At 41.9% G+C, this 17,831-nt stretch overlaps 1 protein-coding gene and 1 long non-coding RNA gene across 2 annotated transcripts in view; one reads left to right on the top strand and one right to left on the bottom strand.

Moving 5' to 3' along the window:
* Positions 1 to 17,831, bottom strand: part of dnm3b (dynamin 3b) — a 91,479-nt gene that overhangs the window by 1,302 nt on the left and 72,346 nt on the right. Inside the window, exons 16-20 of the mRNA XM_034182774.1 lie at positions 13,614 to 13,723; positions 7,416 to 7,530; positions 7,152 to 7,316; positions 6,793 to 7,028; positions 2,839 to 3,012 (exon numbers count right to left, since the gene is read on the bottom strand). Coding sequence (XP_034038665.1) covers positions 2,839 to 3,012; positions 6,793 to 7,028; positions 7,152 to 7,316; positions 7,416 to 7,530; positions 13,614 to 13,723 — 800 coding nt within the window. The remainder of the gene's footprint in view (positions 1 to 2,838; positions 3,013 to 6,792; positions 7,029 to 7,151; positions 7,317 to 7,415; positions 7,531 to 13,613; positions 13,724 to 17,831) is intronic.
* Positions 1 to 17,831, top strand: part of LOC117521474 — a 19,616-nt gene extending 1,785 nt beyond the window's left edge. Inside the window, exons 2-3 of the long non-coding RNA XR_004563949.1 lie at positions 63 to 64; positions 17,772 to 17,831. This is a non-coding gene — a long non-coding RNA (uncharacterized LOC117521474). The remainder of the gene's footprint in view (positions 1 to 62; positions 65 to 17,771) is intronic.

Here is a 17,831-nt window from a genome sequence, read left to right as displayed (position 1 = left end):
AAATGTTATTGTGGTAATGAAAAGAAGAAATTCATAATGAATAAATTTACCCCCCTACTCAGATGTCATGAGCTACATAGGCAATATTGGGTTTAAATTACTCAGTAGTCCAAAGTTTATATTTGAACCAACTGAAAGTTTTTCTGAAAATAACAGAAACACCGGTTTTGATCTCTGCCAGATGAAATAACCCCTCACTGTATTGGTGACCGCTGACGCCAATGAGCAGATATTGGGATTAGGTTTCCAACTGAATTGAACTTTGACCCATTTGATATCACCCATCATTATATTTCAATACCAAGCCAACAAAATTGTCCCACTGAGATAAACTGAAGAGAATGCAAAGAATCACAGTTGATGACCAACTGCATCTCTGAACTTTCTGATTTATTGCAGACAGGAAATGGTTATATCCAGCATTTTGTATGTACAGCATATAGCCATCTTTAGCTGTTTAGCCCATGATCGTTTTAACAATTAAATTAAATACTGAGCCGATTAAAATGTTTTTAGTCTCAAGTGACAAGTTGAACTCGCAATGGTCCAAAAATAGGTCCCAGGTTCAACAATGTTAGAATTCTCTTTTATTGTTCAAACCAATAGGCAAGCCTTGAAATCAACTCCTGATGAATTAATTATTGAGGGAACACACACACACACACACACACACACACACACACACTCACCTGGCCATGTAACTGCAGATACTGTATAACAGAGGTGGGAGTAAGTCGCTGTCAAGTCATTCTCAAGTCATTCTCAAGTCATCAATCTGGAAGTCACAAGTCAAGTTTCAAGTCAGATGGTAAACACTTGGTGGTCATTATGACCAAGGTTGGGGAGGATTACTTTGAAAGAATACATGTGGATTACATGTATGTACACTCAACAAAAATATAAATGCAACACTTTTGGTTTTACTCCCATTTTGTATGAGATGAACTCAAAGATCTAAAACTTTTTCCACATACACAATATCACCATTTCCCTCAAATATTGTTCACAAACCAGTCTAAATCTGCGACAGTGAGCACTTCTCCTTTGCTGAGATAATCCATCCCACCTCACAGGTGTGCCATACCAAGATGCTGATTAGACACCATGATTAGTGCACAGGTGTGCCTTAGACTGCCCACAATAAAAGGCCACTCTGAAAGGTGCAGTTTTATCACACAGCACAATGCCACAGATGTCGCAAGATTTGAGGGAGCGTGCAATTGGCATGCTGACAGCAGGAATGTCAACCAGAGCTGTTGCTCGTGTATTGAATGTTCATTTCTCTACCATAAGCTGTCTCCAAAGTCGTTTCAGAGAATTTGGCAGTACATCCAACCAGCCTCACAACCGCAGACCACGTGTAACCACACCAGCCCAGGACCTAAACATCCAGCATGTTCACCTCCAAGATCGTCTGAGACCAGCCACTCGGACAGCTGCTGAAACAATCGGTTTGCATAACCAAAGAATTTCTGCACAAACTGTCAGAAACCATCTCAGGGAAGCTCATCTGCATGCTCCTCGTCCTCATCGGTGTCTCGACCTGACTCCAGTTCGTCGTCGTAACCGACTTGAGTGGGCAAATGCTCACATTCGCTGGCGTTTGGCACGTTGGAGAGGTGTTCTCTTCACGGATGATGCGAAGGAGATGTGTTCCACTGCATGAGGCAAATGGTGGTCACACCAGATACTGACTGGTATCCCCCCCCAATAAAACAAAACTGCACCTTTCAGAGTGGCCTTTTATTGTGGGCAGTCTAAGGCACACCTGTGCACTAATCATGGTGTCTAATCAGCATCTTGGTATGGCACACCTGTGAGGTGGGATGGATTATCTCAGCAAAGGAGAAGTGCTCACTATCACAGATTTAGACTGGTTTGTGAACAATATTTGAGGGAAATGGTGATATTGTGTATGTGGAAAAAGTTTTAGATCTTTGAGTTCATCTCATACAAAATGGGAGCAAAACCAAAAGTGTTGCGTTTATATTTTTGTTGAGTATATGTACATACATTTGGATTACTTGTAATCTGATTACTTTTGGATTACATTTCAAAGTAATCCTACCCAACCCTGATTATGACTTGAGACTTGACTTGGGACTTGCTGATTCATGACTTGATGGTGACTTACTCCCACTTCTGCTGTATAAAATGTTCAGAGCTGTACCATGACAATGTCCAGAACACAGTTTATAACACGTGGCACAAATTCACTTGGTACGTGTCAAATTCCAGAGTACACTCATCTAATTAGTCATGGATCAATAGTCCAAACCAAGACACGTAGCCTGCAGCACTTCAAATGATAAGATAAAAACTGTTCTCACTGACCCAAATTGTAAATTCTTGTACTACACACTTGTGCACGCTGTCTGTGTGCTCAGATGCACATGAGTTTTTTTCTTTTTGTGAAGGCTGGAGTGTGTAATTAGTGTTTGTAATGTGATTTTGTGTAAAAAAAAAAAAAAAGTTATTACACTTCTTAATAATGCATCACAAGCAGCTTACGTTTGTCTTTCAAATCATGTCTAATGTCCAGAGCCCCTGTGAAAACTGAATGCCTCCCAGCTCATTTGGTGCTATCTAACAATCAGCCTAAGGTGAAAAAAACCTCTTGTTAAAATATGGTAGAAGCCAGTTATTAATCTTCAATATTTCAGTTTATTATTACTTTTATCATTAATTTTTTTTGTTTTCAATTCAGTTTCACTGTACTATAAAAAATGCTAATACCCATCCCTGTGCACAATGTCCATGCATCATGGGGCCCTCAGTTTTTCACAAAACAATCAAAACAACACGTGTTGCATCATCATGTGTGAAGGGCAGGCTCACCTAGGGATGCTAGGAGGTGCCCTGTTAGGGCGGCTAGGAGCCTGAGGGCTGTCAGCACTGTTATTGAATGGCCCCAAAGGTCCGGGCCGATTTGGTGGTGGTGGGGCGCCGCGTGGAGCAGGACGCTGGCCTGAAGACATCCTCCTGGGGGCGGTAGGGCTGGGTGGGGGAGACCTGAGGAAAGAAATATATAGTATCCAATCATAATGAAGTAAAGCAGAATTCAAGTACCAGCAGAAGGACTGCAACTAATGTAAGGATTATTTTCAGAATTAATTAATCAATTGATTATTTTCTTGATTAGCTGATTTGTTGTTTGGTTCAAAAGATGTCAAAAAATGGTGAAAATATTGATTAAAGTTATCGAGAACCTGAGATGATTTCTTCAAATGTCTTAATTTGTCCACAGCTCAAAGATACACAATTGGATAGGAATAAAGCAGCTTGTAAATTATACAAAAATGAAAACACATTTAAGAAGTGAAAATCAAAGAATCTGAATATTAAAAAAACTCAAAATAATTAATCAGTTTTCAAAATTGTCAGTTAATGTAATAGATTAACTGATGATTATCCATTATTTATTGCTCAACAGTATACAGTACAAACCAGGAAGTATATTTATGGCCTGATTTTAGAAACCTCACCTATTTGTATGTTCCCTCCCAGAATTTTACACTCTCATGTGGACAAACCCAAACTGCATATTCATAAAGGCAAACATGTAAAGTTGACAATATGCACTATTTTGTGCACTTGACAGACACAATCCTTGTTGTACACTGTTAATAACTGAGCATGCATGTATTTGCAAGTGCAATTGTGTTTGCACATTTTTACACACATAAACCTTCAGTAAATCCAAAGAATCTGAATATTTAAAAAAACTCAAAATAATTAATCAGTTTTCAAAATTGTCAGTTAATTTAATAGATGATTAACTGATGATTATTCATTTAATTATTGCTCAACAGTATACAGTACAAACCAGGAAGTATATTTATAGCCTGATTTTAGAAACCTCACCTATTTGTATGTTCCCTCCCAGAATTTTACACACTCATGTGGACAAACCCAAACTGCATATTCATAATGGAAAACATGTTATGTGGGCCGCCCGAAGAGGAGGTACTGCTGGCCAACACCAGAGGGCGCCCTGCCTGTAGTCGGGTTTCAGGCACCAGAGGGCGCAGTCACCACCCAGGAGCCAGGACTACCAGCTGTCAGAAATCATCTCATCATCATCCCATCCCATATAAGACTGGAGGAGACACCACATCTCTGCCGAGATATAAGTTTACCACTCAGGTAAAACTCTCAGCCGTGTCTGTGCTGAACGCACGTATCATTGTCTTTTGAAAACCTTTGCAGGAGTACCAGTTATCTTCAGTCAGCTGGGAGCTGGGTTTTGGACGTAGAAGAGTGACGGACTTCACTCCTCTTTCCAAACCAGAGAAGTAACAGTTGGTCTCTGCACGTTTCTGTGTTTTTGTGTCGGAGGTGGAGATTCTCCCACAAAAGGAACTGAACTGAATTGCTGATTGTTCTGCCGGGTGTGCACACACCCACCATTAACCTGTCTTCTGTTCCTGCCAGCAGTACCGGATCTGACAGCTGAAGTAGAGGCCACCTGGGGACTCGGGACTTGGCGGCTTCGGTTTGCTGCAGGTCTTCGTTGGCGGCGGAACCTTGTGGGCCCCGGCTCTTCTCTGGATAGGCGTCTCCTACCCTCGGACCTGCCCACACGTCACCTGTTGACTTTTGTAACTAGTATTCGACCTGTTGTGCACATTTGCCACAATAAATTGTATTTATTTGACTACCCATTGACCGTTCATTGTGGGTCCGTGTCATTACACTTCCCCAACAAAACGTAAAGTTGACAATATGCACTATTTTGTGCAGTTGACAGACACAATCCTTGTTGTACACTGTTAATAACTGAGCATGCAGGTATTTGCAAGTGCAATTGTGTTTGCACATTTTTAGACACGTAAACCTTCAGTAAATCCAGTCTTAATATCCTCGTGTTTGGAACAGTCATGGTACGTACCCTGAAAACATACAGTTAGTGAATGAATAGGTAGCTCGCTCAATAGCTCCTTAGCAAACTAGATTAGGAAGAGTGCATTGAAAAAATCAGTTCCCCCTTGAAGTTTACACGTTAAGACATCAAATATTAAAAATGCTCCTTTATATTTAATTTTATAAAGTTATGCACTTTAAACTCAAAATTAAAATCAAATCGATACATCACAGCATACGTGAGAAGCATCAGCCTCAACATTTTGGCCATGTGGCGCATTTCTCTGTGCATGATCCAGCACACAGGTGCCTGAAAAATCAGGACCCAGTAGCTGGAGAAGGCCAAGGGGACGCCAGCGTTTCACCTGGCTACGGTACCTAAATGCGGGAATGAACCGGTTGTTTGCATGGGTGGTGCCATCCAGGACCCAAAGCGGTTCTGCGGTGTCATGGATGTGGCAAAGTGCAGCACCAGCGCATGCTCAAAGACTTGACTTCAACACCATAACATAAATTACATAAAAATAACAAACCCAAAACAAAAGTCTGTGTATTTGGCAATATAACACAACTAAACCATTACTGCCAGTTTTTTTTATCCCTTGTTGGCCTGAAGGGGGATTATGTCGTGGCAATTTTGTCCGTCCCAAAAAGGGTATAAGTGTTCTGAAATCAATTTCTCTCACATTTTTAGAAGGAATTTCTTAAAACTTGGTACAGGTCCTTGTTATAAGTTGGTAATACACAAATTATCATATCATTCTAGTTGGGCCCATTTTACCAGAGTCATAGCCCTTGATTAACAAATGTAGACGCCGTCAGTTTAATGAGTGGGTGCCTGCATTCTGAAATCAACTATCACATACCTTGAAATGTTATCAGAATGCAGTGGTGGGCACAGTTCCGCAAATCTGCTAACCGCTAATTAGCAAAGCTAACTTTTTTGTTAGCAGATTAGCTTTTTGGGTAACTTTGAAAACCAAGAGCAGACCAATTAGCTTCCGCTAAATTTTGTTTGCTAACTTTTAGTTTTGCTAACGTTTAGTTTTGTTAACTTTTAGTCTGCTAACATTTTTTTTTTTTTTTTTTTTTGCTGGCATAGTTAGTAAAGCCGAACAGTCAAAAACATTTATAAACCTTAAAATGATACGTGTTAGTTCCTGTCTGTTACATGTTTTGGAGCAGTCAGGCAGCTGTGAGGCGCTGAGTTTGACTCTACCCCAGCAGAAGGAGGCAGGCTACCAGACCTCTACAAAGAAAAAAAGTAATTTACGTTCAACATACAGGGCGCCAGATGTGTGGTAGGTAACATCGAAAACAAAACTAATTCCGGACAGTTCATCGACATTAAGGTCAACTCTCTCATTTTTACAAAGTGAAAATATCACAAATATCTTTTAGTTTTAAATTAATTCACTAATTCTGAAGGTTTGAGCATTAAACCTCACAGATGCCAAAAGGCATTATGGTAAATTGAGCCTCTTCATCACTGGTTGGTTGGTTTATTTATTTGTAAAAAACAAACACACAAGTTACCGTAACATGTCCCTGTTAGGATTCCATGTTAAAATGCCCAACTTCAGAGCAGAAATAAACATGTTCACAGCCTAGTAAAAGAAAGGGTTTTGGCCTTTATCGATAGATTCTGACTCTATGACAACTGTAGGGGGGTGAATTTTCTTGTAACTTCTTAGTTTACGACATTTTAAGCAATAAAGTTCTGTATAATTGTGGGAGTGGTTGATTTGAGTGACAGCTGCTGAGTTCAGCAACTCCTCCTCTTCTCGTAGCTTCCGACCATAACTCAGAGTCCGTTGGTAGCGGCCACTCACTGTTATGTTGGTGTTGCGTTTGTTTGTTTGGAGTTTTTTTTTTTTACAAACACATACATATGTATGTACACATGGAATCAAGTTAATTTTACTGCACCTGCGCCCACCACTTGATCCTCCCACCCATGAGGTGTCAACAGGCGGAGGCAGGGGGACAGTGATAGTGGAGGTGGAGATATCCCCGATAATAGCTAAAGCCTCCTTCAGGGCCTGGTGGGTCCTCAGAACCTCATCCCTCCTCTGAGCCTGTTCCTGGGATTCATCCATCAGAGCATTCTGGTCGCCTGCAGAGTACAGCTGGGCCAGCAGCTCTGCATTGATGAAGTCCTTCACCTAATGGCATGACATGGTAGCTCAGGGTGATGAAGCAAAAAGAAAGCTTTTTTAACTTAAATTAATATGGTGATAATTGTAGACTCTTTGATACTGTATGCATCTGCAAATATTATATCTAACATTGTTGATCATCAGATGCATGATGGTCTTCGGCATAAGGTCGCGGATGCACTTGTTGACAATAGCCATGTACGAGTCCACCAGATTACGGATGGTTTCCACTTTGCGTTCTAGTTGAGGATCCATGGAGAAGTTGTCTGATGTGGTGGTGGTCTCACTCTCAACCTGTGGGGAGAGAACAATGAAATATACATATACATCAAAAAGAAGTAAAATAGACAAATAGTGGGGTTAAATGAGTGAATGATGGCTGAGTGAACTGACTGTCGCGGTCTTCTCAGGATAGACTCCAGCACGAAGGAGGGATGACTTCCAGCTGTCCACATCGTCCTGAGAGTCACACGCCAACTCTAGAGTGCGATTGTCCTTGTAAACATTCCTAGCATCAAAGCCACAAAAAAAGAAGAGACTCTTTTATGTCACATAGAAACAGGAAAGATAAATACGAGACAAACCATATGCTATCAAATACGAACTGACAATCAATGAAATTCAGGTTTAACTGCAATCAGATGTATTGGAAACAACACTGGTTGCAATAATGCAAAAGCATGAGACCCATGGCAGTGCCCCCAGGGAACTCCTGCACACCCCCATAATGACCAGCAAACAGAAAAAGAAAACAAAAAAAACTGGAGGTGAAACTAAAGGAAAACCGTGAGCCAGTGCCAGGACTAATGTAAAATTCTTGATTCTTGATTTCTTTCATCCATGTGTCATATTTAATGGCACATCCACCACAGTATGAAACTGCCTTGGGACCTGGAGACAACCATCCCAGCAACTGGCCCTTCTCCATCTCTGTAAGTAACCATCGATCTGTCACAGCCAGATGAAACATGGGCATCCCCTTTACCTTTTCTATTTGCTGGGGTCCTCAGCACTGAGACACCTGTATGCTGGATCATCATCATATGCAGAGAAACGAACCACATGGCCAAAATGTTGTACAACCCCAATTCCAATGAAGTTGGGACATTATGTGAAATGTAAGTAAAAACAGAATACAATGATTTGCAAATTCTCATCAACCTATATTCAATTGAATACACCACAAAGACAAGATATTTAATGTTCAAACTGGTTAACTTTATTGTTTTTGTGCAAATATTTGCTCATTTTGAAATGGATGCCTGCAACACGTTTCAAAAAAGCTGGGACAGTGGTATGTTTACAACTGTGTTACATCACCTTTCTTTTCTAACAACACTCAATAAGCATTTGGGAACTGAGGACACTAATTGTGAGTGTCATGACTGGGTATAAAAGGAGCATCCCCAAACGTCTCAGCCATTCACAAGCAAAGATGGGGCAAGGATCACCACTTTGGGAACAACTGCATAAAAAAATAGTCCAACAGTTTAAGAACAATATTTCTCAATGTTCAATTGCCAGGAATTTAAAGATTCCATCATCTACAGTCCATAATATAATCAGAAGATTCAGAGAATCTAGAGAAGTTACTATATGTAAGCGGCAAGGCCGAAAACCAACACTGAATGCCCGTGACCTTCGATCCCTCAGGTGGCACTGCATTAAAAACCGACATTGTGTAAAGGATCTTACCGAGTGGGCTCAGGAACACTTCAGAAAACCATTGTCAGTTAACAGTATCGTCGATACATGTACAAGTGAAAGTTAAAACTCTACCATGCAAAGCAAAAGCCATACATCAACATCATCCAGAAACGCCACCACCTTCTCTGGGCCAGAGCTCATTTGAAATGGACAGACGCAAAGTGGAAAAGTGTGCTGTGGTCTGATGAGTCCACGCTTCAAATTGTTTTTGGAAATCATGGACCATCCAGATTGTTACCAGCGCAAAGTTCAAAAGCCAGCATCTGTGATGTTATGGGGGTGTGTTAGTGCCTGTGGCATGGGCAACTTACACATCTGTGATGGCACCATCAATGCTGAAAGGTACATCCAGGTTTTGGAGCAACACACGCTGCCATCCAAGCAACGTCTTTTTCAGGGACATCCCTGCTTATTTCAGCAAGACAATGCCAAGACACATTCTGCACGTGTTACAACAGCGTGGCTTCGTAGTAAAAGAGTGCGGGTACTAGACTGACCCGCCTGCAATCCAGACCTGTTGCCCATTGAAAATGTGTGGCGCATTATGAAGAGAAAAATACGACAACAGAGACCCTGGACTGTTGAACAACTGAAGTCGTACATCAAGCAAGAATGGGAAAGAATTCCACCTACAAAGCTTCAACAATTAGTGTCCTCAGTTCCCAAATGCTTATTGAGTGTTGTTAGAAGGAAAGGTGATGTAACACAGTGGTAAACATACAACTGTCCCAGCTTTTTTGAAACATGTTGCAGGCATCCATTTCAAAATGAGCAAATATTTGCACAAAACAATAAAGTTTATCAGTTTGAACATTAAATATCTTGTCTTTGTAGTGTATTCAATTGAATATAGGTGGAAGAGGATTTGCAAATCATTGTATTCTCCCTGTTCCTCGTCTCTTAAGTCTCCTTAAGTAACTATTAGCTTAACACAATGTCATTCCAGCAGTACCCAAGGATCCTCCAAAGATATCTACTTCAAAATTCAGAGATTCTGCCTCCTACATTTTGGGTTAATTTCTTTGAGTGTGATCCAGCACTCATGTGCCTCTGTGTTGAGGACCCCAGCTGCTGAAGAAGGACAAGGGGATGGCCATGTTCCACTTGGCTGCAGCAGATAGATGATTACTTTCAAGAGGTGGGGATGGATCAGTTTTCTACCTGGGTTGTTACCATCCAGGACCCAAAATTATTCTGTAATGCAGTGGATGCGGTGGTGCACGGCACCAATGTATGGTCCCAGATAGGGTTGCAACTAACAACTGCTTTAATATTTGATTAATCTGTTGATTATTTTCTAGATTATTTGTTTGGCCCATAAAATGACAGTGGTCAGTCTTTCCCAAAGCCCAAGACAACATCCTCAAATGTCTTGTTTTGTCCACAACCCAAAGTTACTCAGGTTATTGTCAGAGAGGAGGAATGAAATGCGTAATGAAACCACAAATTATTCAAACCCTACTTTAGTTGTATCAGAGCCAGTCCTAACATCTCTGGGGCCCTAAGCAAAATTCTGATATGGGCCTTTCTACCTGACTCGTGAGACCCGTAAACCATTTGCCATTAACACACCCCAGACACCACTGTGCTTCCACTCCATTTCACCCTCCTTTAAAAAAGCTTGCTTCATCTATCGGTCTAAGAATAAACAGATCAGTAGAGAACAATGATGTTGAAATTGGGTTGGACATCATTGGAGATGACTTCATCCAGATTAACTACTCACTGAAACATGATCCAAACTGGAAAATTTCTGTTTTCACCTCAGGGGTTCACTGCTTCTCGTTGATCAGAAACAACACATTTTTCACTCAAGTTGGCTCAGTGCTGTCAAATTACAGCAATGACACAGAACAGTGAAGCTGTGACTTTCAGAATAAATGCCTTCATGAAGTTCCTTTTTAAAAATGTTTTCTCTTGCCACAAAATATAATAGGACCTAATGCAACATTTGTAGTGAGTGCCTAGTGAGATGTGGCTCTGTGTTGTATGTAGAGTTTACAAGTACAAGAAAGGCTTTCTGATTCATATTCATTTAATAGTCTCTCCACGTCCTAGTCCACAAAATCAAAAATACTTTGTATTTTCCATTTGTCCTTCCTCCAACTTCACAAAATGAGATAAACAGGTGTGTTCCATTCATTGTTCAGCTGGCTGAACACACCTGACTGAACTGATCTGATGCAAATAGTTCAAGGACAAATGGAAAACATTTTGGATCAGGATTGTGAAACACTGATTTAATAACCTGAATTCAAAGCATTTAGACTTTATTTTAAACAAGAGTGCTCTAAGAGCACAATATCCCCCTGCTGGTAAATGCTGCTTCGGTACAAGTGCTTGTTACATTCTGATAACATTTCAAGGATTCGCACCAAGTTTCCTGAAATTCCTCCTAAAAATGTGAGAGAAGTTGATTTCAGATTGCAAGTACCCAAGCATGAAACTGGCAGTATCTAGGTTTGTTAATCAAGGGCCATGAATCTGCCAAAAATGTGTCCGTTTTGTACAATATTACAATATGCGTATTATCAACCTATAACAAGGATTTGTACCAAGCTACATAAAATTCCTCCTACAAATGTGAGAGGAGTTGATTTCAGAATGCAGGCACCCAAGCAAGAAACTGACTGAGTCTAGCGTTCTTATTCAAGGGCCATAACTCTGGTAAAATGGGCCCAACTCAAATGACATAATATGAGTATTACCAACCTATAACAAGGACTTGTACCAAGTTTCACCAAATTCCTCCTAAAAAGAATTTTATTTTCTTTTATTCCATCTTTTATTCTATTTTATTGTTTTCTTGTCTGCTGAAATTTTATTGCTGCTTTTAACTTTTTATTTATTTATTGCTGGGCACAACCCGGTGCCCATTTTTATTGTACAGCACTCTGGTCGACCGCCGTCATTTTAGATGTGCTTTGGAAATAAAGTTTGCAATGAGTTGATGAAAGTCTGAGAGCAGTTAACTTCAGAACACTTCAGAACGGATGGATGGACAGAAATTGCCACGACATATACCCCTTTGGGCCTTTGGCCAGCAGGGGGCAAAAATGGACTCAAAAACAGGGGAGGTGATGGTCTAGTGGCTAAAGTGTTGGGTATGAGACCAGAGGATCCTCGGTTCAAATCCCAGCCTGACTGGAAAACCACTAAGGGCCCTTGGGCAAGGTCCTTAATCCCCTAGTTTGCTCCCGGTGTGTAGTGAGCACCTTGTATGGCAGCACCCTCACATCGGGGTGAATGTGAGGCATTAGATGTAAAGTGCTTTGAGCGTCTCATGCAGATGGAAAAGCGCTATATAAATGCAGACCATATACCCTTTTAGAAAAAAATCACTTTTGAAAATAGTTGGCAATTACATTGTAATTTAGTAGTTGATTAGTAATCAACTATTAAGTTAGTCACCAGCTAAATTTATCATTGCAACTCTACTCTCAGATCTGACCTGACCATTTCTCAGTAAATATTACATGGATCTAGACATGGGCCGATAACCGGTTTCACGGTACACCGCGGTATCAAAAAGCTACGGTATCAAAACTACTAAAATTTTCCGTTATACCATCCCTACGGTATGAGCAGGTGATGATAATTCTTGAAAGGCAGAGCGGAGCCAGCTACTGCTGCCCTTCCCCCTGGTACGCACCTCTGTCTCTGTTTACAAACAGGCAGCTAATGTTAGCTAGCTCTGCATCATGGCTGAAGGAGGCGAAGCCTGCACTGAACTTTTCCCTCCGTCTAAAAGGACCAAGTTGGCTTTTTTGTTTTATTTTCAGCGGAATAGTCCTTCAAGCCAAAAACGGTGGCAACAAAGCACCGCAGCTATGACCTGTGTCGGACTCGGAGTGATTGAAGATACCCGCAAAGGATTACATGGAAGGAGTAAACTTTATCCCATCTTTGAAACCACTGAGAAGTACAAGCGGTGGACTCGAGTTGTGTGTGTGGAAGACAAAATTTCTCCCACAAACATGTCAAGAAGGACCAGTACATCTATTCCAAGCACTTTGTTGGTGAAGCTGGGCCAAGTATTGAGCATCCGGAGTTCTGGACGTTATTCCAGCCACGTTTCTCCATAAGCAAGTAAGTCATGTTTCCCACGGTCCAGCCGCTACATGTCTAAAAGAGTGACTATCATTCTGGTATTTTTTCTAAATTTATCAGTGGTATAGTGCTCGTAGTGTTAGACATCGCGTCAATTAGTGCGTCTGAATCACGCGTGCTTCATATGCAAATAGCCATAATGTTGTTAAAGCACATTTTAAAGCTATACATAATACCGTGAAACCGTAAAACCGCGGTATTTTTGCCCACGGTTGTCATACCGTCCAAATCTCATATCGGTCCATCCCTACATGGATCATTATTAAAAAATGGCATCTTCACAGAGATAACATCTATGAATATCTAGGATTTTGTGCAGATTTGGATAAAAGTTTGAATCCACTGAAAAGAAATACGTTTATGTCAGGTTTGATTTCAATTCCATCAATATACAATCAGAAATTGGAAAAACTGCACCTAATAGAAGAGTGGACTGTTGGCCTCGGTTGAAGTCTGTGCTCTCTGAGCACCCTTTCAGTTTTAATGAAAGTCTAACTGAGTACGAAGCTTTATTTGGTAGTTTGCAACATATCCAAGATGCAACTTCTTTCAAGTTACTACACACAGCAAATGTAAATCTCAAACTCCTTTTAGCACTGGGAAAAGTTTGCTTGTCTCAGCCTGCGTTCCTGTATATATGAACATGCATAACCCAAAACATATGTGAGTCTGCACACCAAGCACAGGGGGCTCAAACTGCCAAACTTCATCTGTTGTATGGAACCACTGTTAGGAATCGCAAAAGCAAATAATAAATCAAGCAGAAGAGCTGACCTTGACTCTGTGTTGAAAATACAGAATATGTGCTTGCTGGACATGAAACTCTTCTCTACGTCCCGAACCTTCAGATTGTCCAGAGGGAGCATGTATTTCTTCTCCTTCTCCTGTGAATGAGGAAAACAGTATGTAACATGCAGCCTTATGACCCAAACAGCCCGCACGCCTCTGCGTTACTTCCTGTTTGTTGTGTCAAAATAAATGCCGCAAACAATTTGATGTCATCAAAAGTCTGAACTCTGGGTTTTTAATGAGGGAGAAAGACGCGGTGTGAGAATGGAGGCTGCGGGGCAAGAGGAGGAGGGAGGGGGGGAGGAGGAAGGGGCAAGACGTGAGAGGAGGTAGTATAGCGGGAGTGGGCAGAGAAGGTAAAGTGGAGGAAAGAAAGAAAAAGAGAATGAAATGGAGAGACACATGTGGAAGTCATTAGAGCGTGGGTCAGGACTCAGTCATTCTTTACGCAACGTTTTGCCGGAGAGACCTGGCAGCACAGAGGCCGAGGAAATGCAGGAGAGGAAACGCAGACATGTGGAGACAACCTGGAGGTCCAGAGAAGACGCTCATCAAACACACGGCTCCTCATTTTACACTCCATCCTGACCTCCATCTTTCTTTACCCGCTTGATTCTTCTTTTATCCCTCCCCCTCTATATTTTTTCAATATTTTTCCTTCCATTCCAGAGGGGCCCACTTCCTGTCTGATTTTTTTTTAAATGAGGGAGAAGGAGAAAGAGAGAGAGAGAGAGAGAGGGGGGGGGGGGGGGGGGGATTAAATGACAGTCTGGCGTTAAAACTCAACATCTGGTAGTGCTTAGCGGCACACAGAGAGCCGAGGAAGGAGGGAGCGTGGAAGACAGAAAAAGTGACCAGGAAGAAGAAATATATATATATATATATATATATATATATATATTAAGAGATTCTGGAAAGAGATGCAGCAAAAAAAACAAAAAAAAACAAAAAAAAACTCATAGTGTGTGTCCAGGGGTGAGGGTCCAGTGGAAGGTGGTAGATGGTTGCAGGTAAGAATCAAGAGAGAGGACACGAAAACTCTGCAGGCCCTTGTAGGTTCTATTCCCCAGGGGTCACTGTGGTCCATATATGGACACATGGGTCCCCTCCCTCTTCCTCTCTCTCTCTCTCTCTCTCTCTCTCTCTCTCTCTCTCTCTCTCTCTCTCTCTCTCTCTCTCCCCCTTGACTCTCTCTTTCCCTCTTTTTTTTTTGTAATATCCCCTCCCTGAACGTGCAGCCAGTCTGTCCCAGTCGTCTGAACGAATATGCCACGTCAAAGCTGGATACTCTTCACGGCCAGCGAGACCAAAGTGGACCGCGAGGGCACTGGAGAGCAGAGGCGCTGACCAAAACAAACAAACAAACTAATAAAACATGCCAAGGTCCGTCCGGCAGAAGAAACGGGGAAGGCGGAGACGTGGATGTGGCGAATCGCACTTTTTGAGGGTTTCGGTGTCGGCGCTCCAGGTCTGTGCTGGCGGAATGGAGTGAGGAAAAGGGGAGACGGTAGAGCTGCTTGCATCTGGAACAAAAGAAACAGGCCTGACTCTTACTCCGGCTCCGTCCACCCAGTGTTCAGACTACCTGTTCATTGTCATACTGGTGTACAGTAGTCTGCACATTGGTTAGACTGGGCATGGACCCTCTTCTGTCTGTCTGTCTGTGGACATTCTGGTTCTCCAACATGTGTTTACATCCCTCTTTAGCCTCTGAAGTTGTATTTGTACTTAGTATTATCCATCTGTATTGCATTCTAACCCCTGCTACTTCCTTTTCACTCATATCTGGAATAAACATACCACAGATTTTCCACATGAACCGCAAATGTTTACATTTAAGGATCAAACTGTGCGGCGGCCTCCCCAAGATCCCATAATTTTGAGCATCGAAACTGAATGAGTACGTGTGCGGGCTGCTCGCCTGGCACTCTGATGAAGATGTGGTCCACTGGAGTGGGAGGGGCCAATGTGGCTGCAAAGAATCAAACACGTTGCAGAGGAATGAGGCCCAATCAATGAAGTAAAGATTGAAAATACAGTCAGACACCTCCAGTGAAGCTGAGCCAGCAGGTAGCCAAAGCAAGGGAGACTGAAAGGACAGATCGGTGATGTAGGCTGCTGTCATATGGCTGCAAAGGATGATGGGAAAATACAATTCACAAACTTGATCTGTACATGTAAAATACAATGTTTCTTAAATATGCATCCCAAACATGGTTGTGCAACTTTACGTTGCTGAATTGAATTCTCAGCTGTATGCAATGTGCAGAGGGGCCAGTGAATGCGTGAATTAGAGTTTGTGATGAAGTGGTTATGAAGCTGAAGGTCGGGAACAAAGGGATGGATATTGATATTTAATAACAGGGTTTCTCTCTGCTAAAACACTGGAGGCTGATGTCTGGATTAAAAACTTGTGTTTTTACTGCCAAGAATGTGAGCCGTTCCAAAGTAACTGCCAACCACAGTGAGGGAGGAGGGGAAGAGGCAGCGCCAATGTGTGCACATGCTTGTGCACGCACATGCAACTGCAGAAAGTTCATGTGGAGTAAAACAGAAATATACGAGGAGAAACCAGCGGAGTCTATAATTTCCGACATCACCGCAGTAATGTTTCAAATGACGATCTGTGCAGCGGCTGCACAGCAGACCACGCGCTGTCTGAGTGTGTGTGTTCACATATTTTTGGACGAGCACTTGGTTGTGACTGGGAGGGATCCAGAGTTGCAGGAGAAAAAAAAAGCACCTAAAATCACAGTAGAACACTGGGAGACTTCAAGACAAAGGGGGAAGGATGAATGGAAAGAATGAGTGACTCATCAAACCACGTGCAATCCATCCACGAAAATGTTGCTGATCTGCAAATTAACTCAGTGGTGGTGAACTGACCTGTCACACAGGCGCCAAGGAAGGTTAGGAAGTGACCAGCTGCAAGCCAGGTGTCTAAGTTAAGTACAATCAATCCCAGATGACACAAACCCATTTCAAATGTACATGCTGTAAATCTTGTAGATGGATTTGTAGACTTGAGAGTAGAAAAATAAAGCATCAACAGAGTTGCAGTGTGTCTGCCTATCTACACTTGCTGTGCAGAATATCCTCCAACCTGTACAGCAGGCACAGACAGGCAGATAGACATCAACCTGCCAAACCAGCAGTACGGACCAAATACTGCATCCTCTGAAGGTACCGGGGAGCACATTGGGTTGTTTCCCAGAGAAACCTCTATGTTTATTTTGGTCTTTGGTGGGGGGTGAAAAACTGGAAAAAAAAACCAGAAATGTTTGTCACCCTGCACGTGCTGCAAGCAGGGTACCCAAAAAAACACATTCACCATAATTTCTCCTCTAAAAGTTTATATTGATCAGTAAAATATCTGGGATGAATTGCTATAAATGACTTCATGACAAAGTACCAAAGAAGTTATTCTTCTTCAGTAATTCTTCTTCAGTGTGGTCATTTGAAGCTCAGTTTGGTAATGAGACCACTACTATGACTTTGTTATGGTCCCATCTCGGGCAGCACGGTGGATTAGTGGTTAGCACTGTTGCCTCACAGCAAGAAGGTCATGGGTTCGATTCCCAACTGTGGCATTTCTGTGTGGAGTTTGCATGTTCTCACCGTGTTTAAGTGGGTTTCCTCCGGGTGCTCTGGTTTCCTCCCACATTTAAAGGCATGCAGGTTAGGTGGATTGGAAAGTTCATAATTGTCCAGGTCTCCCTTGCAAAGGAGGTCTCGATCTCAAAAATCGCATACATCAAAAATAAATAAATAAAACCCTAATGCACAGGGCATAGATCAGCCCTCTTCACTAAAAATGACATTAGAGTAACACAGAAGTGTCGCAGATAACAACTCTTTCTAAAGGTTGTACAAGCATAATATTTGGCAAAAATACTCAAATGACTCAAGCAGTAATCTGTAACGTCTTTCTAAACGGCAGCCATTTTCCAAGATGACTGCATACATGGCACGTAAATTCTTTTTTCAGTGATAAATATACAGAGATTTTCTCAACCTGATGAGCAGAACATTAAATTATACCTTTTTAACCATACAGAAACCAAATTATGAACTCCTGAAGCCATTTCCCAATTCAAGCAGCACTACTAATAAGGCAGCAGATGGAGCCAGTTCATACTTGAGTGGGTGTGTGTGTGTGTGTGTGTGTGTGTGTGTGTGTGTGTGTGTGTGTGTGTGTGTGTG

Source organism: Thalassophryne amazonica, chromosome 12, assembly GCF_902500255.1.
Source record: "Thalassophryne amazonica chromosome 12, fThaAma1.1, whole genome shotgun sequence".
Lineage (NCBI taxonomy): Eukaryota > Metazoa > Chordata > Actinopteri > Batrachoidiformes > Batrachoididae > Thalassophryne > Thalassophryne amazonica.
This window is presented reverse-complemented; position numbering and strand designations above follow the sequence as displayed.